This window comes from Copadichromis virginalis, linkage group LG1 (genome assembly GCF_057382275.1).
Source record: "Copadichromis virginalis isolate Kocher_CV1m ecotype Utaka linkage group LG1, C_Virginalis_male_GT1.1, whole genome shotgun sequence".
Taxonomy (NCBI): Eukaryota; Metazoa; Chordata; class Actinopteri; order Cichliformes; family Cichlidae; genus Copadichromis; species Copadichromis virginalis.
The window spans coordinates 9,189,323-9,214,312 of NC_140618.1; the positions used below are offsets into that span (position 1 = coordinate 9,189,323).

The following is a 24,990-nucleotide window of genomic DNA, read 5'->3' on the forward strand; positions in this document are numbered from 1 at the left end:
CATTATCGTTAGGGCAAAATGTGCCCACTATATTACAGTCCCTGAACCCTGAACCCCTCACTGTAGGGGTCAAATGTTCAGGTTTTCCCTTAATTTGTCACTTACTTGTCTACAAACAGAATTTCTCAAAATCTTATATTATTTTTTACATGAGATCAAAATGAATTAAGTTTGAAGATATTTGAGGTCTGACCCATGACTACTGAGCACCAGTGGGTAAGACTAGATATTACTAAAGAACAGTCTTTAATTTCTAATGCTATCTTATTCCAAACAAACCCCAAAATGATTAACTTCTTGCACATCATTAGAAAAACATTTGGATGATCTGATCTGACTTGCTGTTTATTTTTTGAAAACAGCTCAGGTGATACAGATTGCACCTGAGCTGTCAGGACTTGTGATAGAAGGATGTTTTACAGGTAATACATGCTGCGGATAAGTGTGTTTGTTAGCTTCATAGTGCATGTGGGTTGTGTAAGGTTTTTCCCCTCCTTGCTGTGTCCGGGGAGGAAGAGCCAGGACAGAGGAGCCCTTAGGCCAGGAGCCTGGGAGGACAAAGGGAGGTCACTTCATCCACTGGTGTCACACTCTAATTCATCTGTCAGGGCCTGCACACGAGCAACATGCTCACACATGCACACAACGGTACACAAGTTCACACTGTTGCACAGGGACATAACTTTCACACACAAACACACACACACACAACAGGATGATAAGGCGACAGTAACTTACTTTAGCGGCTTTCAAAAGGATCTCTCTCTCCTGCTCATCCTTCCGCTGCTTCTCGATTCTCTCCAGCTGCTCAAAGAAGCGAAGCTGAGAGCGAACGTCTGCAGACTGCTCGTAGCACTCATCGTCCTGACAAGCAGATAGAGATAATTACTGTTTCAATGGTAATAGTTGAACAAGTCCCACTCAGCAGCTACTTCTAAGGCTTTAGCCACGTACTTCAAAACTCTGGGTTGCCTTCAGTTCAGATATTTCAAACTGAAAATAAGGTCAAGATGGTTGTGATATTAATAAGAAAACAGAATATTTCAAATGTAAGACACTTAGAAGACTCTTCCTCGCTGTTAATGATTTGTTTACTTCATGATTTACATTTGAGGTTAGTCTTCTCACGTGTCTGCTAGTGTACATCTATATTCCCTGGGCAGCACATTTAATACTACACAGTTAGGTATGTAGGTATTTGGACAGTTACACAGTTTTCCAGTTTTCTACCACCTCAGTGTATTTTAAATCAATCAATATGTGATTGAATTACAGACCATCATCTTTAATTGGAGGGGTTTAACAAAACTATCACATTAACCATTTAGGACTTAAAGCATTTTTAAGCACTCAAAAGTAAATGGACATGGTAACATAATTTTAAATATATGAACTGTTTTCAATACTTGGATGAAAATCCTCTGCAGTCACTGACTGCCTGCAGGCTAGAACTCATGGACATCACCAAATGCTGGGTCTCTTCCCTTGGCATGCTCTCCTTGGCCTTTCCTGTAACCACCTTCAGTTGCTGTTTGCTTGTTTCTCTCTCGGCATACAATTTTGCCTTCAGAAAATGAATTTCAACTCTCAATTGGGTTGAGATGAGGTAACTGAGTTGGCCATCGAAGAATATCCCATCTGCTTTTGCAGTATACTTTGGGCTATTATTCATTCGTATTGTAAAGAGCTGCCCGATCAGTTTTGCAGCATTTTGTAGAATCTCAGCAGACTAAAGCCTTGTGCACTTGAATCCTAATAGTAGCCATACATGCCCAAGCCATAACACTGACTCCACCCTTTTTGATAGAGAATATGGTATGCTTGGGATAATGCTTCTCCATACTTTTCTCTTCCCATCATTCTGGTACAAGTTAGTCTAGGTTTCATCTGGTTTCGACTTGGTTAGATGATTTGAAGTTACTGAGCTGGCCAGTACATTCACGTTTTCTGAGAAAGTACCAGGTTGTTTATTTGGTCACTCCTAAGGTTTTTGACATCTCTCTTCACTTACGCTGATGTCTATCTGGACCTCATATTAAGAGTTCCAGTGAAAATATACCTTCTGCAAGTTCAACACTTGGAATCAACTGCAGATGTTTTATCTGCTTAAGCTGTCATGCAATAATGAGGGAACAGTCCTCAACAGGCTGTGGACTGTTGTTATGCAGTGTCACGCCTTTTTCAATATGTCATATCATTACTAATTACCTTAAAAACACTGATTTTGATTTAATGGTGTAAAAAAATCCACCTAATTTTCTAATCCTTTTCCCCTAAACAGATAGGATATTTATCCAGCGCAGTGACTAACTGTAGTTCCAGATTAACTAAATCTTCTTAAACTATTGTATTAAAAAATTACAGTAGATTGCTATGACCATACAAATCTATATTTAAAATCAATTATTTGTTGAGAAGCAACCATAATTCCTTCAGCATTTTTTGGTTAAACAATGAAAAGAAACTTTAAAACACAAGTCAACTGGAACACCACCAGTCTGAACACATCAACAAACTTTTTCTATTTACAGACATTGCTTCTCTTTACCAATGTCACATCACTTCCCACTTGGGAGATAGAAAGGCAAGAGTAAAAACAACTTTTTTAGGCCATCAAAAGTTAATAGGATAATTGCTTATTTCTCATGTTTCTGTGTGACTGCATGTGTTTCATGCATCTCTGTTCTTGCTTGCACTTGATTTCTATATCACTCTCTTCTGTGTATTTCCATGAGTGGATGAGAGACGCCGAGCGGCACAGAGCACAAAGACACATCAGAGGAGACTCATCACCAGCCCCCTTCCACTCTCCCGCCCCCCTTTTCCTTCTCTCTCTCTCATCCAGCTTCCCTCCTCTTTGTTGCAGCGCTGAGCCTGCACTCTTGCCGTACCTCCCGCCGCCGCTCCTGCCGAAGCCCGGCTGCACTTTAAGGCCGCTTTGTCTTTCGGTCTTTTCTCTCTCTCTCTCTTTTTTTCGCTGATGTCAACAGAGCTGGGCTCACAGTGCTTCATGCCTCCTTCACACACACCTCATTTACAAAACCACAAAAAAGGCAAAGAACGAATGGAAAGAAGAATCACAAAACAAGACGGGGACAGCAGTAGCAATGCTCTTCCTCGCTCCTCCTCATCCTCCCGTCTTGGCATCAAGAAAAACACATTTTCAAAAGTTTCTCCCCCCCGACACACCCCCATTTCTCATAACGATGCAAAGATATAGCCTTCCAGCAGAGATGAATTTGTGCTTTAATGTTTACCAATTAAATGTGGTTATATAGTTATATTTAAGGGCTACAAGAAGTAAAGTCACCAATAATAACAAAAGTATGCAGCTGTAGGTAGACGGGCACTTACAAGTTCTTTTATAAGTTTTGACTGGCTGAAAACTCTGAGCTCTGGCGCTTTGTATCAACTTAAAGGTAAATAAGAGTTCTGACATTAACTTTTACGTGTTTATAGTTCCATTTTTGTCTGTGAGTTAACAAGTAAACGGGAAAAAATGCATATGTGCATATGCCAGTGTGTATTTACATGACTGTTGAAGCATACAAATGCCTTCATATCCATGGCAGTTTAGTTTTGCATGTTTGCTACAATATCCCCATGGATTTTATTCCCTATCTTGAGTGTTTTGTGTATTTCTAAGTACGGTGACAGTCTAGCTAGGATTCATTTAGTACCATTGGTGGCCCTTTGTAACACTGTATGCAGCCCCTGAACAGAAGAAGGAAAAAATTGTTGACTGAACCTTTCATTCATCAACAGTTTATGTCATATCATGATAAAGTGGTGCCAAAAAAAACTACAGCAGCATTTCTCTTTAATTTCAGCTCTTGTGTTCTGCCCATAAAAGCAGCTTACGATGTATAAACAACGCAGGTTCAAGAAACCTGTCTGTCCTCTCAGTGATGGCTGAAAAGACTATAAACCAGAACAAACATGACAATTACCTTATACACTCAACAAAAATATAAACGCAACACCTTTGTTACTGCTCCCATTCCCCATGGGATGGACGTAGAGACCTAAAATTCATTCCAGATACACAATATAACCATCCCTCCCAAACAGTGGTCACAAATCAGTCCAAATGTGTGGTAGTGGGCACATCTGCTATATTGAGATAATCCATCCCACCTCACAGGTGTGCCACATCAGGATGCTGATCTGACATCATGAGTAGTGCACAGGTGTACCTCAGACTGCCCACAACAAAAGGCCACCCTGGAATGTGCAGTTTTGTCTCACAGCAAAATGCCACAGATGCCACAAGCAATGAGGGAGCGTGCAATTGGCATGCTGACAGCAGGAATGTCAACCAGATCTGTCGCCCGTGCATTGAATGTTCATTTCTCAACCATAAGCCGTCTCCACAGGCGTTTCAGAGAATATGGCAGCACATCCAACCGGCCTCACAACCGCAGACCTCGTGTAACCACACCAGCCCAGGACCTCCACATCCAGCAGGTTCACCTCCAAGATCGTCTGAGACCAGCCACCCAGACAGCTGCTGGAACAATTGGTTTGCACAACCAAACAATTTCTGCACAAACTGTCAGAAACCGTCTCAGGGACGCTCAACTGCATGCCCGTTGTCCTCATCGGGGTCTTGACCTGACTCCAGCTCGTCGCTGTAACAGACTTGTGTGGGAAAATGCTCACATTCGATGGCGTCTGGCACGTTGGAGAGGTGTGCGCTTCACAGATGAATCATGGTTCACATTGTTCAGGGCAGATGGCAGCTGAGAATGTCCCAGTTCTTGCATGGCCAGCATACTCACCGGACATGTCACCCATTGAGCATGTTCGGGATGTGCTTGACCGGCGTATACGACAGCGTGTACCAGTTCCCACGAATATCCAACAACCTCGCACAGCCATTGAAGTGGAGTGGACCAACATTCCACAGGCCACAATTGACAATCTGATAGACTCCATGCGACGATGTGTTGCACTGCATGAGGCAAATGGTGGTCACACCAGATACTGACCGGTTCTGGGTCCCCAGACCCCCAATAGCGCAAAAAACTGCACATTCCAGGGTGGCCTTTTGTTGTGGGCAGTCTGAGGTACACCTGTGCACTACTCATGATGTCAGATCAGCATCCTGATGTGGCACACCTGTGAGGTGGGATGGATTATCTCAATATAGCAGATGTGCCCACTACCACACATTTGGACTGATTTGTGACCACTGTTTGGGAGGGATGGTTATATTGTGTATCTGGAATGAATTTTAGGTCTCTACATCCATCCCATGGGGAATGGGAGCAGTAACAAAAGTGTTGCGTTTATATTTTTGTTGAGTGTATAAACCACCATACTCTGATTACACATTACAATCTCAAACTATACGTTTGATGTGTTTTTTTCTCTGCTGCCCTTAATCATATGGTAGCTACCTAATAGGGGTGCAACGATACACAAAATTCACGGTTCGGTTCGATACTTTGGTGTCACGGTTCAATATTTTTTCAATACAAAACAAATGTTCATGCCTTTTTAATTTGTCATTTATTAAAATTATAAATACCGTATTTTCACGACCATAAGGCGCACTTAAAAGTCTTAGATTTTCTTCAAAAAGTGCGGCGCGCCCTATAGCGCGGTGCGCCCTATGTGTTGTAAGGAGGACGTAGTAGAGAACACCATGAGAACGTTAAAGGGTGAAGTGTGGGCGTTGATCGTATATACCGGGACAATCGCACATACCTGTATAAAAGAACAGGTATGTGCATTATGCAGGACATCGTTGTTTTAACAACCCTGAAAATGGCAAAGAGACACGCTTACGAAGCACAGTTTAAACTGAAGGCCATCAGCTACGCGGAGGAACATGGAAATCGAGCAGCGGCGAGAGAATTTAAGATTAACGAATCGATGGTTCGCAAATGGAGGAAGCTGGAAAACAAGCTCCGGCAGGTCAAGAAAACGCAGCTGAGTTTCCGCGGACATAAGGCGAGGTGGCCCGAGTTGGAGGAAAGACTCGAGCGGTGGATCATCGAGCAAAGAGCGAGCGGGAGAAGCGTTTCGACGGTCACCATTCGGCTAAAAGCAGTTTCACTAGCTGAAGAGATGAACATTGAACATTTCCAAGGAGGTCCGTCTTGGTGCTTTCGTTTTACGAAACGGTGCCATTTTTCCACCCGGACCAGGACTACGGTAGTGCAGCAACTTCCAGCGGATTACGGTATAAGGAAAAGCTGGCCATCTTCCGCTCCTACTGCAGCAAACACATCGGCGACAAAAACATCCAGCCCAGCCACATCACAAACATGGACGAGGTCCCGCTCACTTTTGACATCCCGGTGAGTCACACTGTGGAGAAGAAGGGGACCAGCACGGTAGCGATACGCACAACGGGGTATGAAAAGTCTTCTTTTACTGTTGTGCTTGGCTGCCATGCTAATGGACAGAAACTGCCGCCTATGGTGATTTTTAAGCGAAAGACTTTGCCTAAAGAGAAGTTTCCAGCAGAAATCATCATTAAGGCAAATGAAAAGGGCTGGATGGATGAGGAAATGATGAAAGAGTGGCTGAGGGAGGTGTATGTAAGGAGACCAGGTGGTTTTTTCCACGCATCACCATCGCTGTTGATCTGTGACTCTATGCGTGCCCATCTCACAGCCGATGTGAAAAAACTTGTGAAGCAAATGAACTGTGAGCTTGCTGTCATTCCGGGAGGAGGCCTGACAAAGGAACTCCAACCGCTGGACATCGGTGTGAACCGCCCGTTCAAAGTAAGGCTGCGAGCGGCCTGGGAGCGATGGATGACCGGTGGAGACCACAGTTTCACTAAGAGTGGAAGGCAGCGCCGGGCGAGTTACGCCACAATTTGCCAATGGATTGCAGATGCTTGGGCTAACATGTCTGCTGGCACTGTTGTTCGAGCTTTCGCAAAAGCCGGCATCGTTTCCGAGGAGCCGCACGGCACGGAAAGTGACTCTGACGGTGAAGACAGTGAACTTGGCATGTTTGATGGAGATTTAGTGCAGCTGTTTTCATTTCATTTCATTTTTATTTATTTCACACTTGGTACTACAAATCAAACAAAACAACCACATCTTCTATCAACAAAACACAACAACCATGTGTGAAAAGGAGCAGGAAGAAGAAAATATTCTTATTAAACCCTGCCCCCTATCTACCATCGAACTTATATCACCGATGGGCACCAAAAATCAGGAACAAACTAATATTGACATTTCTCTCCGGTCGAATCCCAAACCAACATCACATTCATTCGCATTCTTCATACTGAGTTATCGTTTTAAACATATAACACTTTTTAAAACATTGTAGATTTATACAATTCTTTAAATTATAATGAAGTGAATTCCACAGTCTTATACCCCTAACCGTTGTGCTCATTAATCTTTGTGTAGTCCTGGCTAACTGATGTTTAAAATAAAATTTCCTTCTATTCTCTTCTCCCTTTGAACACATCAAAAATACTCTTTGTAACTTAAAAGGCAAAATATTATTTTTAGCCTTAAACATAATTAATGTCCGTAATTTCACTAAATCTCCTAATTTTAATAATTTTGATTCTATAAATAATTTGTTTGTATGTTCTCTATATTTAACATTATGAATTATTCGTATAACTTTCTTCTGTAATAGGTTTAAAGGTTTTATGGTATTCTCATATGTATTCCCCCAAACTTCAACACAATAGTTGATATATGAAAAAAACAAAGAAAAATATAAAATACGCATTGTTTTATAATTTAATAAATCTCTTATACTACCCAAAATATAAATACTTTTGACCATTTTCTTTCTAATATGTTCAATATGAGATTTCCATGTCAAATTCTCATCCACTATTACACCCAAAAAACGAAATTCAGTAACTCTTTCAATCAATTCTTCCTCTATAAACATAATGACTTTATCCTCCTTTACACGATTGCCAAATATCATATATTTCGTTTTTGTCAGATTCAAAGATAATTTATTTACATCAAACCATTTTTTTATTCTTAACATCTCAGAAGTCATAATTTCAACCAAGTCTTTCAAATTCTCTCCAGAGCAATAAAAATTTGTGTCATCTGCAAATAAAATCGAATTTAACCTTTTAGATACGTCACAAATATCATTAATATATAAATTAAAGAGTTTAGGTCCCAAAATAGAACCTTGAGGAACACCACATACAATCTTCAGTCTTTCAGAAGTATTGCCAAAATAATAAACATATTGCAACCTATTCTCTAAATAACTCATTAACCAATTCAATGCTACTCCTCTCACTCCATGGTTATACAATTTAGAAATCAAAATAGAATGTTGTATCGTATCAAAAGCTTTTTTTAAATCAACAAATACTCCCACTGTGTATTTATTATTATGTGTTGCAGATGAAATATCTTCAATAAAAGTCAACAACGCTAATGCCGTTGACCTATTTTTACGAAATCCAAATTGGTTTTCATGTATTAGTTGATATTTTTCAATAAAACTATCAAGTCTTTGTGCAAAGAGTTTTTCTAGCAATTTTGAAAACTGTGATAAAAGAGACACTGGCCTATAATTGTTAAAACTATGCTTATCTCCTGATTTATATAATGGTATTACTTTTGCCACTTTCATTCTGTCAGGGAATACTCCTGACTGTAGCGAAAGATTAAAAATATAACAAAGAGGAGTACTTATACAATCTATTGTCTTTTTAATTATGACCATGTCTATACCTTCACAATCAGTAGATTTTTTATTTTTACAATTTTTTACGATTGCTACTATTTCTTTTATGGTAGTATCGGCTAAGAATATGGAATTAACCATTCTATTATCACCTATCCAGGCTTCCTCATCTCCTGGATCATCATTTTTCCTGATTAGATTTGCTAAGGTAGGTCCAACATTTACAAAAAAAGAATTGAATTCGTTTGCTACTTCGGTCTTATCTTTAACAACTTGATTATTATTAATAAAATAATTAGGCCGAACTATGGGTGTGTTCTTATTACCCAATACCTCTTTAAAAATATTCCAAATGCCCTTAATATTATTTTTGTTTTCCTGAAAAACTTTATTATAGTAATCTTTCTTAGCTTTCCTCAATATTAATACCAACTTATTTTTATATAGTTTATATTTCATTTCCGCATTTTTAGTTCTATATATTATATACTCCCTATATAAATTTTTCTTTTTACACGCATTTGCAAGACCCTTAGTTATCCAAGGTTTCATATTTATATTCTTTTTCTTATGCTTAAATGATATCAATGGACAATGTTTATCATACAAGGCCAAATATATATTTAGAAATACTCCGTATGCAATGTTGACCTCATTAACATAAACCTCCTTCCAGTCCATTTCCATGAGATCTTGTCTAAACCTATTAATTGCTTCATCATTTCTTAACCTTCTATAACTCACAAAACTAGCTTCTTTCTTTCTTTTCATATTTAAATCGAAAATAAAAAAGACTGGTAGATGATCGCTTATATCATTTATGATGAGGCCACTTTCAATATTATTCTCCAAACTATTAATAAAAATATGATCAATTAGTGTTTCTGATTTATCCATTATTCTACTCGGCTTTATAATTAAAGGATAAAATCCTTTACCATATAATAATTCAAAAAAATCTGACGAAGCCTTATCATTTGTCACTTTACAAAGATCAATATTATAATCACCACACAAACATACAGTCTTATTTCCCTTAACCTTACTCAATAAATTTTCTACTGCTTCTGTAAATAACTCAATCTGTGATCCCGGTTTCCTATATATACACGTTACAATTATATTACTTCTCTTTTCTATATCCAATTCTACTGTCACAGACTCCATTAAATCATCCATAACAACAGACATACATTCAACTTTTTTACATTTCAAATCACAATTAACGAAAAGTGCCACCCCTCCTGCCTTTGTCTTAATTCTATTCACAAAGTACAAATCGTATCCTTCAATACAAAAATTACAACCCTTATTCTCATCTAACCATGTTTCAGACAGAGCAATTATTTGAAACTTGCCTCTCAGACTATACAGAAAATCTTCAATCGAAGCAAAACTTCTATAAAGACTTCTGCAGTTAATATGAATTAAAGAAAATGTATTGGCTATATCAACCTTATCCCTGAATTGCTCCTCTGTAAAATAATCACATGTGACATTAATTGTATTAAGCACATTCCTTTCAGGGTCAATACCTACTTCAAAATCATATGATTTATAATCTGTGTCGTCAAACATAATACATAAATTATTCTAGCGCTATCTATTACCTCATAAGAAAGAGAAGGAAACAAAAAGAGAAAAGAAGGAGAAAAAAAAAAACTGAAAAAGGAAAGAAAAGATCCTAAGCAATCTCACATTCATTTATCAACATATTTTAAAGTCCGTTGATCTTGTTATCTTCCATATCCAATTTTACAATTTCCTTTTGTCCTTTTCCTCCCGAGGTAGCATTTGACCTTGCCAAAAATAAACTAGTTATAGCCATAATTGGTCGCAACCATTTGTCTATCTTAATCATATTATCACGTATAATTGTCCAATTCCTCAAGTTCCTTAATCGTTACAACCTTGGCTTCTTCTGGTGTTCCATTCAGTTTAATCATCACTTTGCAATTCCTGGTCCAGGTTGCTTGAATCTTTTTCTCCTTCCGTAAAATACGAGCTTGTCTTGCAATATCTGCATTTCTTTTTGTAAGATGTTCATTCAGATATACTCCACTTCCTTTCAAAAGGCTGGACCGTCTCAGCAATTCTACTTTGTGTTTTCGATTAACAAATCTCACTACAATTGCTGGAGGAGCATTTTTGTGCCTTCTAGGAAGAGTATAGCATGCAGATATATTGTTACTATGCAGGGGAAGATTTTTACTCGAAAAGAATTCCACAACCTGCCGTTCCAACGATTGTAGCTCCTCCATCGGGGGCACGTCCTCTCCTCGTTTTGCACCAGTCCCAGATTCGGTAACTCTCGCATATGTTCTGTGTTTAGTTTCCAGACCTGTAATGACCATTTCCTCGAGTCGAGCCTGCTGTTCTAGGTCGTCCACCTTCCTTTCCAAAAAATGGATTGTCTTATCTTTCTCCTTGACCAGATCTTTTAGTTCTTTGATTTGCTCCATCATCGACATTAATATTCCTTGTTGCTTATTTACTTTTTCAATTTCCGACGTTAACGAATTAAGTGAATGCTTAATCTCTTCCAGATCTTCTTCGACTTTCTTCATCTTTGCCATTTTGTCTCTCTTTGATGTCAATTATTAGTACCTTTGTTTGCCCAAACAAAATCTATAGCCAGAATTATTTGGAATTTTTTCTTATCACCAAACATTACGGCACCACCGCAAGGACGCCAATCCGGCTGTAATCACTCAGGACTGTTCAATTCAGACACAGAGGATGAGGACTTCGATGGGTTTGATTGATGATTAAAATGTGAGTACCAAACTCAGTTTTGCTCCTGCTTTATTTTTAAATATGCACACTTGTATGCTTGTGTGTTGTTGATGATGACGATTACCGGCAATAGAAATGTGAGTAAGGTACCGAATTCAGGTTTGCTCCCGCTTTATTTTTAAATACGCATACGGTACTTGTATGCGCCCTATGATCCAGTGCGCCTTATGTGTGTGTTAAATACAGTAAGGGCACACATAACTGAGACTGCGCCTTTTAGCACAGTGCGCCTTATGGTCGTGAAAATACGGTATATATTTTAACTCAAAAGTACAGTTTTTAAATTTAATGTTGCTGAAACAAAAGTAATTAAAAAAATAAATATATCTGATTGAGGAATCACTCATCTTTGGAAAAGAGAGTTTATTACAGAGAAATGGCTCTTTCCAAAATAAAAGCTATACTATACGCTTCTTCTGGGCTATATTCTCAGCAGCATATTGTAGCGGGTCAGGGCTGTTCGGGGTTCTGTTTGTACAGTTATGTTTTGTTTATGTTGCCATAGTGACGGGTGACGCCCTCTCGCTGCGACAGTGTGTCCTTCCGGGGTCAGAGGGCGCCCTGTGTGTTGTTGTTGTTGCTGTGCGGTTGCCGCACTGAGCAGTTAGCTAGCGGCAGTGTTCTTCTGCAGATGTCAATAAACGGCTGTGCTCCCTGGCTAGCTCACGGGAAGCAAGACCAAACGACACCTCCCTCTCCTCCTTGTCTGAGCTCGCCACAATATTAAACATATCAGGTCCCCATAAGGAGAATCATGTGCTAACGGCTGTCTAAATGACTCGGGTAAAGTTTGTAGCATGCATGCTTGTTGTTTTTGTCTGCTTCCACTTGTCTTTGCACTAGGATGATGTCGGCGTAAACGTGCAGTCATATTCGTTGTGTTCCCACTAGTGCTGTCAGCGTTAATCTCATTAAAATGACGTTAACGCCACAACATGGCAAATATCCGTTAACGAGCTACCCCTGATCACCCCGTGTGTGGGGCTAGACGGCCAACACATTAACGAGCTAACTGCGCTAACACACTAGTTCCCACCCATGTAATTGAGCATTGCGTGGCACATCCAACATACTGTTTTACTTTAGTCCATAACGCGCTTACCTTCAGGGTCATACGTCACATGAAAACCAAAATAATTCCAAACGCCAGATCTGAATGAGGGTGGGGGAGGTTCAATTTGCCATGTTGCAAGGTGAGCTTAACTTCTGTCTCGCTAGCTTGCCCTGCGCTCTTCCTTCTGATGATGCTGTCTGTGTTGAGCGCTCAGTGGATCTGCGCTCGACTGTACTGTCGAGCGCAGATCCACTGAGCGCTCAACACAGACAGCATCGATACGAGTATCGTTGCACCCCTACTACCTAAACAGGCACTTAGTCAGATTGTCTTATAATAAACCGGATAGTACTCGCTGCATGCTGGGGCATGTGTGGTAAGGGTGTGAGACACACAGTCACTCATTATTCAGTATTATCACAATATCGCTATAAAAAGGTCTATAAATACTGTAATTCTACGACACATAGCAGTACATTGGTATATTCATATGACAGGAAATAATTCCCATAAAAAGGAGAAAGCCCCCCCCAAATAATCAATTTTTCATTGTCAGTGTAAATCATTATTATTCAAATGTAATCAATCCCATGTACTCATTTATTGTTCTGTTCACTCTACCCTCCTTCACTGGATAACGGCCACCACAAAAAAACTCATACTTGTTATAAAGTATGAGGCTCATAAAATTAAATCTTGACAGGTGGCTGATCTGATCATAGTTGTCTTTTATTGTGTTTTGCTGTGTTTCAGTTCGTGGTGCTTCATTTGCCTCACTCAAGTGACATGCAACAGTAAGACTACGGTTTCAGAAATGCAGCTGCATGATTATTACATTTTTTTTCATGCTGAAACTGTACTGAGCTCAAAGTGACAGCCCTTGTCAAGCCCCTCAACATATCTTTTTTGAGTGTGTGTGTGTGTGTGTAGGGGGCAGAACATATTTATTTGCAAACGTCCTACCTTACAGGAGTCCAGTCGGTGCTGTGCGATAGTAGAAACCTTTTCTACTACCGTCCGAAGCCGTGACTGCGTGGCGTGTGAGATGAATGTCACTGTCTCCATGGGGACTTCCGTAATTCCAAACTTTTTAGCTGCGAAAGATATATTAACACACACATTTAGGACAAGATGACATTTCTATGATCAGATAGGGTTTTGCAAATATTTCTTACTTTGCCCAGGTTTATCAACAACTGCTCAAATACATATGGAGACTATTTTAGGATTTTTATTTAGATATTTTTAATTTGTCTGAGAGAATAAGTCCTTTTTTGCATTTGTTCATTTTTTTTGTCACTAGTAAGTTAATGAAGCACATTTCCGGTGTGGTGTTCTTTCAGTTTTCAACATTCCTTTCTCGAGTAGGGTCCCCCTCTACAGTTTGAGAAACTCTAACTCCACTATCTTGCTCTGCAATTGGCACCAAAAGCCCTTCTTCTTTGGAGACCTACTTTGAGGTGAAGGGCCACTTCAACCAGCACCTGCTGCAGCACTGAAGAACTGGTTCATGTGCCTTTACACAAAGAGAACAAGGACAATCACTGCCAGCTGCAGGCCAAGAAGGTGAAGTTGGAGTTCATCTGAAGGATGAGAGACTCATTTGAGAGGCCACTGATTGCAAACATAAATGGCGAAGACTCGTGTACATGTGCTCACATATATGTCCTAAAAACAGAACCTAAAACTCTGGGGAATCACTGGATTAGTACATCATTAGTGTCAAACAGATGCATTCTTTGGACACACCAGTACATAGTACTTTTGCTTCTTATAATTTCATCTATTTCATTAAATCCTAAAATATTGATCCTCCACTTTACCAACAAGGAGTTTTCTAATGTAACATCTGTTCCACATTTAATTTACTTAATGTTATAAAACAGGTCATAAGTCACTGTTATATCGTCACTTAAATTGCTGCTAAGACTTAAGAAAAGCAGCAGATAAGCAGGTAGAATTAAAACACATACAGTGCATCTGTAAAATATTCACAATGCTTCACTTATTCTACAGTTTGTCATATTACAGCCTTATTCTGAAATGGAATAATTAACTTTTCACCTCAAAATTATAAATACAATATCCCATGAGAAAGGGAAAAAAAGTTTGTTTGATGTACAGATTTATTAAAAATAAAAAACAAATATATAACATATACATACAGGTCCATCCTGTTTCCACTGATATTTTATCAGATGTTTCTAAAACTTGATTGAAGTTCACCTGAGATAAAATCAGTTGTCTGGAAATGATTTGGAAAGACACACATGCCTATATAAGGTCATATAGCTCACAGTGCATGTCAAAGCACAAAAGAGCATGAAGTCCAAGGAAATGTCTGTAGACCTCGGACACAGCATTATATCAAGGCAAAGATCTCAGAAAGGGTACAGAAAAACTTCTCCAGCATTTAAGGTCACAATGAGCGCAATGGCCTCAGTCATGAATAAATGGAAGAAGTTTGAAATGACCGGCTGGCCAATCTGAGCAATGGTGGTAGAAGGGCCTTAAAAGAGAGAGGGAGGTGACCTAGAATCCAATGGTCACTCTAACAGAGCTCCAGCATTGTTCTGTGGAGAGTGGAGAACAGTTCAAAAGGACAATAATTTCTGCAGCCCTCCACCAATCAGGTCTGTACGGTAGAGTGGCCAGATGGAAGCCATTCCTCAGCAAAAGCCCAATGACAATCCGCTTGGAGTTTGCCAAAAGCTACCTGAAGGACTCTCAGACCACGAGAAACTCTTTGGACTGAATGCTAAGTGTCATGTCTAGTGGAATCCAGGTATCACTCATCACCCGGCCAACACCATCCCTACACAAAATAACCTGCTCCAGAGCCCTCTGGACCTCAGAGGTTCACCTTTTAACAGTTACCCTAAGCACACAGCCAAAAACAAAAGGGGGCTTTGGCACCAGCCTGTAAATGTCCTTGAGTGGGCTAGCCAGAGCCCTTGACTTGAACACGATTGAACATCTCTGCAGAGATCTGAAACTGGCTTTGCACCAACACTCCCCATCCAACCTGCCTGAGCTTGCGAGATCCTGCAAAGGCGAATGGGAGAAGCTGCTTAAAAACAGGTTTGCTAAGCTTGTAGCGCCAAGCTTAAAACACTTGAAACTGTATTAGCTGCCGATGGTGCTTCAACAAAGTATTGTGCAAAGGATGTAAATATGTACGTACATGTTATATTTATGTTTAGTATTTTTAATAAATTTGCAAGAATTTCAAACCTCACTTTTTACTTGGTCATTATGGGATATTTGGTGAAAAGTGATTATAATCTATTTTGGATTAAGGCTGTAACATGACAACATTTGGAACAAATGAAATGCTGTGAATACTTTTCAGATCCAGTGCACAAGCTCACACACCCCTCCCAAAGAAGTCAAGAAGTAAAAGCACATCAACAGATGACCACAAACTCCATTGAGTACCTTCACTTATGCACACATATACACCCACTGTACTTACACATTCATACAGAAAAACTGTCTGGATTAGTATGTGCAATTAACTCCCAGAAAGAAGACTCATTGCACAGAAAAGTTAATTTGTTTCACAGTCTTAGTGCAAATTCTCAAGTGGCTTTACCAGCTAAGCTCCTTCAAGTGTGTAAACGACATTGACCATCTCTTTTCATAGAAGGATAATTTAGTTTCCTTGGAGCAAAACTCATCTGAAGTCATAACAAAAGAGAGGAGGACAGACTTTGGTAGGGTTACTATCTGTTTCCAACTTCCTTTTAAATTATTCCATTAACATAATTTTCTCTCTGGCACCCTTTTAAGTAAACCACACCAATTATTTAAATCAGCTGAACAATACATACACTTCTCAGCAGCTAAAGCTTTGAAACGGATGGAAGGAGCCCTGTTAGCCTTATAATTACAGTGGCAATACATGTGGCAAAGTCACAAGGTCAAAGAAAAACGCTAATAGGCTCCTGCTCCCTAAAAAATGCAATCTATCAGGGACATTAATATTTCAGACAAAGTTTAAGAGACTTAGCCGCAGAGAGAGAACAAAAACATATTCTTCAACTTGATACAGATCATTATTCTTCACCTAGAAAAAGCATGTAAAACAGCGAGAAAACGACTAATGATCTGCTATAACATTTCGTTTAATTCTGACTAAAATAGCATTAAGAATAAAAAGACAAGCACCAAAGACTGTAACACTTCCAGTTGCGTGGTTAATTCAACTCATTTAAGCTACCTTGTGTATGATTTTTTTTTCCAAACTACTGACACTAATGATGGCAGTGTTGTTCAGTGAAATAAAGAACTAAACATTTATATTGAAAACTGATATATAGATTCTACAAGGTGACATTACCTCTGACATTACCTCCAATGCCTCTATCTGGAGAAAATTAAATTTATAAACAGATATTGTCAAAATAGAAGCTGTCTGTGAAACAGGATGTTTTAAAAACTCAAAACTCAAGTATATCCAAGATTGTGTAATTGCCTAACTTAGCATAAATGCAGCCGGTTTCTCGGAGTGCTGTGGTTTTTAAGACCTTAGAAATTCTTCTTCAAAACTTTCTCTGAATTCACAATGTGTTCCACCAAAAATTTGTTTAGGAAAAGACAAAACTGATTTTTTAATATTTATTTATTAAATTTGTTTTAACCACCAACCATGTTTCCTTGCAAGCAGTCTTTTTCTTTCTTGTCTGCATTGACACATTGCTAAAATTCCTATGTGTGCATATGAGTAACATATTGGTATACACAAGATAAGCAAAAAGGTAAACCACACATAAAAAAATAACAGGTCTACAATTCTGCTAAAAGTTTAAAAACCATCACAAGATGATGACACATCAATATTGTGTTCAAAACTTATGAGTTCCCTGAGTGGCTCCGTAACAAAAGTCCAGATGGCAAGAAATCTAACTGCAAACAAATGGTATACACCTAAACTCCCTGTTGGAGCTGGTTTAATTGAAAGAATATTTGTTTAAAAAAATAAATAAAATAACATGCTACACTGACTTCAGACCCCACCAGGTGACCAACTGTCCTTGGCTTCCCCCCCCCCACTTTTATTTATATGACACAGTAAAAGTCAGTTTTTAGAGTTTACTAGTCAGTAAACCAAAGTTAATCCTTTACATATTTGTGTTCTTCATCGCTAAATCTGCATGTATTACATGTCAACTCTGATAAATAAAAAACTGATAAATAAAAAACCCCAAATAATTTGGCTAATTGAAAGTTGTTTATTCAGCTGCCAAATACTTTTTAAAACAACAGACATAGTGAAATCTCATGATGAGACTCAATCTGCAATGATACTTGGATTTTTTAGTTCCTGTGAAACTTGCTGGTATTGATTGGAAAAAGAGTCTCCCTGAAAAGTACCTGGCAGTGAAAATGGACAAGTCCCATCTGTTGTAGTTTATATCTAAAATAATTGCAACTATGTCATTCCTTCTCAAAATACACAACAAGTTTCCATAACTGGTTTTGATATTTATTTCAGCATCCATTGACCATAACTGACCACTACAAAGTCAGACAAAAACTTCTCTACTGCACGTCATGAGTCAGTATTTAAGTAAGACCACAACAAGGACCACTCCATTTTCAAATGACAGAGATGCCATCATGCAGAGTCACTTTCCTGTTACAGGCACACCCATTCTACATATGCTTGATGTTATGCCAAGAAAAGACCAAAGCAAATTCTTACAGCAAACGAGAAACAATTACTCACAAAAGCAAAGTCTGAACACTGTACTACAAAAGCCAAGGAGTTTAAGATAGTCTTCTCTCCTCCTCTTATGAAGCAGGTGCAGAGCCGAAAAAACAAATGGGACAAAGAATCGTTAATTCTTTTCAGCAAAGTATTTCACTAACTAGTAAGAAAATTACAGAGAAACCCTGTTATACTGGACAAGTTGGACAGTATTAGCATGTAGTATCCATCCAATAACACTGGTCAACCAATATCTTAGTTCAGCTCAACTATACACTGATATAAAAGATGGATGTAGCTACATCACCAGTCAAGGGCAGTGCTCAATGTCAAAACAAAGGACACGGCACCTTCATTTGGCTAACAACATAAGAAATAGATGATACAGCATGCTTTGTTTTATTGCAATTATTGAGGTCTATCATTTACAAAGCTAACTTCATGTTATATTTAATAACACATAATTGCATTTTGGCACTCAGAAATCAGAAAAGTTCAGCGAAAGAGAGCAGATGGCTGTTTGCCAATAGGCTTCTATAAAAAAATTCAAATTCAAATTCAAATTCAAATTTTATTTGTCACGTACACAGTCATACACAGTACGATATGTAGTGAAATGCTTGGACAACTGCTCGTGACCTAAAGAAAACAAAAAAAGGAAAAGGCTATGAATAAGATAGGAAATAAATATGAAAAATTAAAAAGGGTAAATTTAACTAGGAAGGAATAGAATATAAATTAAGGTTAAAAATGAAATAACTGTACAACACAAATTAGAATGAAGGGTAAATTTAACTGGGAAGAATAAGATAAAGATAAATATATAAATTAAAGTTGAAAATAAAATAACTGTACAACAAAATACACAATACACAATATAGAACTATATAAGAATGTATGAAGAAATCTAAATATAAATAAATATATACACAATAACAGCAGCTGTACAAGTATTAACCGGAAATGAAGAATATAGTGACCAGTGTTGTGCAAAACCAAAGTCCAGAAGAGCTGGTAATCTTTCTACGACCACAGGAGTTGTAGCAGTAGGGCTGTTCGATATAAGATGATGACATAAAAACATCTATCGCTATTGTTTGTTTCGTGGTGTAGCAAAATAAACTGTTTACGGTAATATTTTTTCATCGTTTTCATGGTCACTGTAGTGGCTATATTAATTTCTTAAAGTTCTCTCTTTCTCTTATATTTAATATAACCACACTACAGACACAAGCGCCTGTTTTTATGCGTTGTGGTAAAAACATCGCGTGTCCGCTTGTTTATTTTCCACATAAACCTTTCACAATAAAGCTCAAGATCCTGTTGAGACTTTTCAAAATAAACTGAATCACGTGAAAGAGTATGCAGAGTATTTACGGATGAGAAGCAAAAAAGAGCCGTCAGGTGCTAAAAAAATAAACCTTAGACTCAAACGTTAGAACAGGCTTTTCCCCGCAGCACACTGTGTAATAAATACTTACAAAGAAAACAGCGGCCGTTAAAACTTATGTCTAAAAATTTATAGTTTCATACATCGTTAAAACACTCGACTCCAGGTACACGATGCCAAGCTGGAAACACTTCACGCAAGTCGAGCTGCCCGAGATTCACAGAATTTACAGAAAATGTTACATTTTTGTGATTTATATCGTCATTGGACGATAGATGTCTTATATCGGGGATATGAGATTTTGGTCATATCGCACAGCCCTATGTAGCGATAGTGATAATTCTTTCTCAGAGATCACAAACAAATACTATTAGTGCTAAAAAGCTTAGCGGATTGGCATAAGTACCTCATTCCTGTTATATTCTGTATAATAAATCAAACTAAAAAAAAAGAGAGATTTGGTAATGTTGCTTAAGAAGGTTTTTGTATTATTAGTAAAATGTACTATTTTGTACAAATTTGAAACGAATTTAAGCAGGGATATGTTCAATGGTTAAATATACTCTAATGCCAACCATGTCTGTGTTAGCCACTTCAGGGTATGCAAGTTTCTTGATAAAAAGAAAAGAAATTAAAATGGGTTTGCAGCATTAGAGATCATTAGCAGCTAGCAGGAAATACTACTTATAGATATTCCAAATACAAATAAAAGGCAATAAGCCAGCAAAACATTATTTGTATTTCATCTTAAGATTTAGCTTTTTAAAAAAATGAAAAAACAAAAAACATTTTCAATAAATGTGGGCTCCCTGTGTGTGTGTGTGTGTGTGTGTGTGTGTGTGTGTGTGTGTGTGTGTGTGTGTGTGTGTGTGTACCTTTAAGGTACCAGTGGACTATCATTACTTTGAGGAGCTTTCCTAGAGAACTCCAGCTGTGCCTGTGTTCTGGTTCCTGAGATGGGGGTGGAGTGCTGCTTTTTAGCTTTGCAGCCCCCACCACCACCACCACCACAAGCTCAAGGACAAGCCTGGAGAGTTATGAGAGAAGGGAGACAGGTTTGGGAGGCGAGGGCAGCCCAAGTGTTTGTTTGCAGGGGATAAATGAGAGAGGAGAGGAAGCAAGACACGGAGAGACATGAAGATGAAAATAAAGAAGGGGATAGAAAGAGCCAGTCCCCTCTTGAATTCACAATTCAGAAAATACATCAAAAGGGGGTTAGAAAGGGGAAATTAAGACATCTAAGAAAAGAAAAGAAAAGAAAAGAAAAGAAAAGAAAGAAAGCTACTACAACCAGTGTTTCCATGGGGGCAACCAGGGCAGGAAAGGTCACAATTAAGTTTTTTGCAGGATGTTAAATGTTAAATCGGAACAAAGTTGCTGCTTTTGCAGGAAGAAGAGCAGCCGAGCCTTTCTGATTGAGTGGAGCTGGCAGGCTCGGGGAGCCTCCCTCGGACTGCTGTCAGCTGGGAGTGTGGAGGGGCCAATCACTGACACAACAAAGCTGCATAAGTGCCACTTCCCCAGCAGGGGGCGCCCTAGCCTCCTGCCCCGTATCATGCTGTGTGCCCCCCCGAGGAAAGATTTATATTTTTAAACAACTCTTCTACCCCAAGGTGACGGGATAACAACCATGCCAAGGGTCCACGTAATGAAACATGACCCGCAGGCCTCCATGCTACACTAAAGATACTTTAATTGAGATAAAAACAAGATGAGGGTGCTAGACTCCCCGTCACGTGGAATTATACTGTGTGTTTTTTGATCTGATGCACAGGAGCAAGATGCCAGGCACAGTTATTTTGAGCAATAATGCTCATTACACGTTTTCACAGGTTTTACCGTGCAGCTACAGCCTTAGGTATATATCAAGCAATGAAATGGATTGCCGCTAGCAAAAAGAGGTAATGAAGACACCATCACTCGTATGTGATACTGCATACAAGCAAGACTTCTCCGCCTATATTGATTAGCTCAGGCAATATTGTGCGCTTTTAGTGGATCTTGACACTCTGATAAGCCGAGAAAGATTCAAAATTTCACTGGCAAGTTACATCCCTCTAAACTCTGTTCCTTTAGTCCAGAGGACAATCTGACAGCCAGCCTTCAAAAGACAAACCCATAAAGTATTTATGCATGTGCCTGGGGTCCAGTGAGTTCAGACAGCCACTGAAGAATTCATTAAAGGAGGTGAAAGAATTTTTAAGTGTATCAAATTTAAACCAAGGCCAAACAAGAAATGCTCAGTCTGAACCACAGAAGGAGAAAAAAATCAAAACTGTCTGTAGTGATGACACAATAAATACAAAAACAACATGGTCCTTACACAAAAGGCAACAGAGAATCTTTTTATCATGACATGACATGAGGAATTTTCCTACTGCATCAGTAACTATTTTTATCTGCCATTAAGAACACCTAAAAGCTCCAGTTCTGTGAAACAGTATTTGCCCCCTTCCTGATTTCTTATTTATTTTCCCCCATTTTTGTCACACTTACGTGTTTCAGATCATCAAGCAAATTTTAATGTCAGACAAAGATAACTCGACCAAATAGGAAATAAGGTTTTTAAATGATGAGATTCATTTATTAAGGAAAAAAGGTTCATCAAACTTACCTGGCTGTATTGGATAAAAGTAATTGCCCCCTAAGCCTAATAACTAGTTGTGCCATCCTTGGCAGCAAGAACTGAAATGAAGTAATAACTGGCACTGAGTCTTTGACATCATTGTGGAGGAATTCTGGCCCACTTGTCTTTGCAGAGTTGTCTTAAATCAGCCACAATGGAGGGTTTTTGAGCATGAGCAACCTGTTTTAAGCTCATGCCAACCATTGCAATTGCACTAAAGTCCAGGCATTGTCCAGGCTCCTGGCAGTAATCGGGCCTAAGTGTAAATAATGAAATTGTACTCAACTTTCCAGAAAGCATGGTTAATTACAGTTAATTTATGACATAGCTTCCCCCCTCCCAACAAATGAAATCATTATTTAAAAACTGCATTTTGTATTTACTCAGATTAACTTTGTCTAATATTTAAATTTGTTTGAAATAGTCAGGTGTGTGAAATATGCAAAAACAAGAAACCAGGAAGGGGGCAAATACATTTGGCACGTCTTTATATGTCACTTCTGCAATGAGTGGTCAGGATTCACCTGTTTCTTGAATTCGTCGGTGTAGCAGCCCCGGATGAAGAAAGGCCTCGTCTTTACATGAGCGGATCTGCGTTCCCACGAGGTCAGAGTTGGTGGCGAGTATTCTGGCACTTTCCTCATTCAGGTTCACCCCAGCCATAGAAGCCACATCATTGATATCATCATCGTCCCTGAAGGACGAGATGGTAGATGGTAAAAAAAATACGAAAATACAAAAAAAATACGGAAACACGCATTTTATTGTGGTACATTTTTACAACACATTTTTGTCGTGCAACAAGACGAATATGCATCTGTCCAAGTTTTACTTTAGGTAAAGCCTGTGAAATTTCTACAGCTCTCCAAGGGTCTCTCAGAAAACTTGAGAGGCCCTTGTCACAGTTCTACTGACTCCTACTGGAAGCTGTGTTCAAAATATTTTCTCTTCTTTTTAGCTCCAAAATCACCAGGAAAATTCATTTTGCACTATCCTTAATTGTGTATTCACGCCCTAACATTACATTGTCAACTAGGAGATTTTTCACAGGGATATTTGCCTGGACAAAATTATGCATTAGTTTTGTTACAAGGGGCTATACGTTGCTCATAATGGCACAGAAGTCCCATTCCAGGGTCTATTTGCGTCAACACTTTGAGAGTCAGGGAGATGAAGAGCGTTTGGAAGCTGTGTTTTGCTCGGTAAGGATGCTCCTGAGAATTGGCAAAGAGCTGCAATGAATCTGGCTATAGACTAATGTCAACAAACTCTATTTACACAATCATGTGCAACACACAGTGATGTATTTTCTCAGAGCACTGGTCATTTCTCATGGTCATAATGCAGACTTCACTATGTTTACACAGTATTACAGTTTAGCAAAGACAAAGGAGTATAAACATGCAGAATGTGTGCTATGGTCACTGTGTTTCTTTCTCAAAGAGGTTTACATATTCTGTAAAAGGCTGCAAGTTTCTTTGTGAGTTGTCACTGGGAAAAATTCCTTTACAATTATTATACTTGGCAAGTAATGATTATGATCCTGGCCTGAATTAGCAGAGCAGTGACATGTTGTGCTTACAGGACTGGCCTAGAGCGAGGAGCGGATTTTCTGAGTGGCTTTGACGGAGAGAACAAAGAACCACAGAACACACACAGAGTGGCCTCTTGCCACTCACTGGCTAACCTCCGTAGTCATTTACGTTCATGCCACTGTTGTGGTTTGCGACAGAGTTTACGTGTGTGTTGCTGTGCTTTTGCGTACACATGTGTGCAGCACGGGGCACCGAGTTCTTTCAGGCGTCTCGGGGTGTGGGCACACACCGTCAGCCAAGTCCACCCCACCGAGGCCCTCCTGCTCCTTACTGCGGCCGCGGAGAGCCGATATGAAACTTGACACCACGGCAGGAGGTTGACAAAGACGATTAGAGTAGCTCCCTGAACTCTACACACCTCAACCTTCTCTCGTCTTTTCCTCCTCTCCTCCAGCTCTCTAATTAAGCCTTCACAGAGAAAATCTACACACCAACGCAAGCGTGGATGCATAGGATTATGATCTGTGTTGCACCTCAGGCTGTGCACCTTTCTTTATCACGTCCTTATGGATAACTTGACCTGGCTTAAAATCACACACACACCTTAGGCCATACTCAACCAGCTAAGTAAAGAAAAACTAAAAACTACACATCAGGCCAATGTCCATGATGGAAAAGTGACTACACAAGATCACTCAAAGCCAAAGCAAAATCTCAGTATCAATGCATCCAAAGAGATCAAAAAAACCAATGCAAAAATCTCTACCTGATGACAATAATGTGATGATAATATGATAATGACAATAATCATAAGTCTTTTCTGTAAACTGAACGTCAGGACATAAAATTATAGGTTTTGCTTTATATAGCCATGTATCCATTGTCTCCTGCTTGTCTAATTAAGGGTCACAAGGGGGCTGGTGCCTGTGCCAGCTGCCCCAGCTGGAGTGAGAGGCAGGGTATACCCTGAACAGGTCACCAGTCTGTTGGGAAGCTAAAATGAGACAGACAGCTATTCACACCTAGAACTGCCAGTTAACCAAATATGTATGTCTTTGGACTGTGAGAAGAAGCTAGAGTACCCAGGGAGAACCCACAAAGCCACAGGGAAAAACACACAAACTCCACACAGAAAGGCCCCAGATGACCTGTGGATTCAAACCCAAGAAACTCTTGGTGTGAGGCAGTAGTAGTGCTAACTACCCACCACCATGCCAAATTTCA

General features: G+C 39.2%; 1 protein-coding gene across 2 annotated transcripts in view; it reads right to left on the reverse strand.

The window, feature by feature from the left end:
• The window catches only part of LOC146718300 (transcription initiation factor TFIID subunit 4), a 110,110-nt gene that overhangs the window by 50,083 nt on the left and 35,037 nt on the right, over positions 1 to 24,990 (reverse strand). For both annotated transcript variants that reach the window (XM_085446220.1, XM_085446145.1), the window contains 3 exons: positions 22,756 to 22,925; positions 13,466 to 13,596; positions 739 to 864 (listed from right to left, as the gene is read on the reverse strand). In XM_085446220.1, coding sequence (XP_085302346.1) covers positions 739 to 864; positions 13,466 to 13,596; positions 22,756 to 22,925 — 427 coding nt within the window. The remainder of the gene's footprint in view (positions 1 to 738; positions 865 to 13,465; positions 13,597 to 22,755; positions 22,926 to 24,990) is intronic.